At 55.3% G+C, this 380-nt stretch overlaps 1 protein-coding gene across 1 annotated transcript in view; it reads left to right on the top strand.

Moving 5' to 3' along the window:
- LOC119592746 (alpha-1-inhibitor 3-like) overlaps positions 1-380 on the top strand; it is a gene marked incomplete at its 5' end in the record, with an annotated part of 26,706 nt that overhangs the window by 13,528 nt on the left and 12,798 nt on the right. The window contains 1 exon segment of the mRNA XM_037941681.1: positions 112-286. Coding sequence (XP_037797609.1) covers positions 112-286 — 175 coding nt within the window.

The raw sequence follows: 380 nt of genomic DNA, 5'->3' as shown, positions 1-380 counted from the left end.
ATTGCGTGTGTTTGTTCATTTATTTATTAATCTTCCTATCTATTGATAAACCCGTTGATTATCCTTTTCGTTATACATGGACACCACCCCTAACCCCCCCCCCTCCCGCAGGTGCTGATCTGGTACACTCGAGACGATGGAGAAGTGGTGTCCGACGCGGCCGAACTCAAGCTGGAGAAGTGCCTGGACATCGCCGCCAACCTGTCCTTCTCGGCGCGACAGGCACTGCCGGGGGGGGAGACCACGGTGGCACTCTCCTCCGAGCCCAACGCCATCTGCTCTGTGGGTCAGTCCTGGCACTCGGGGGGTCGGTGTTCATCGGGGAATTTATCGTCGCTTCGTTTGTGGTCTTATTTACTTCCCTTTTGGGCGCGTCTCTT

The sequence above is a fragment of the Penaeus monodon genome, chromosome 30 (assembly GCF_015228065.2).
Source record: "Penaeus monodon isolate SGIC_2016 chromosome 30, NSTDA_Pmon_1, whole genome shotgun sequence".
Taxonomy (NCBI): Eukaryota; Metazoa; Arthropoda; class Malacostraca; order Decapoda; family Penaeidae; genus Penaeus; species Penaeus monodon.
Note: the sequence above shows the minus strand (reverse complement) of the source record. Positions and strands in the feature narration are given on the sequence as shown.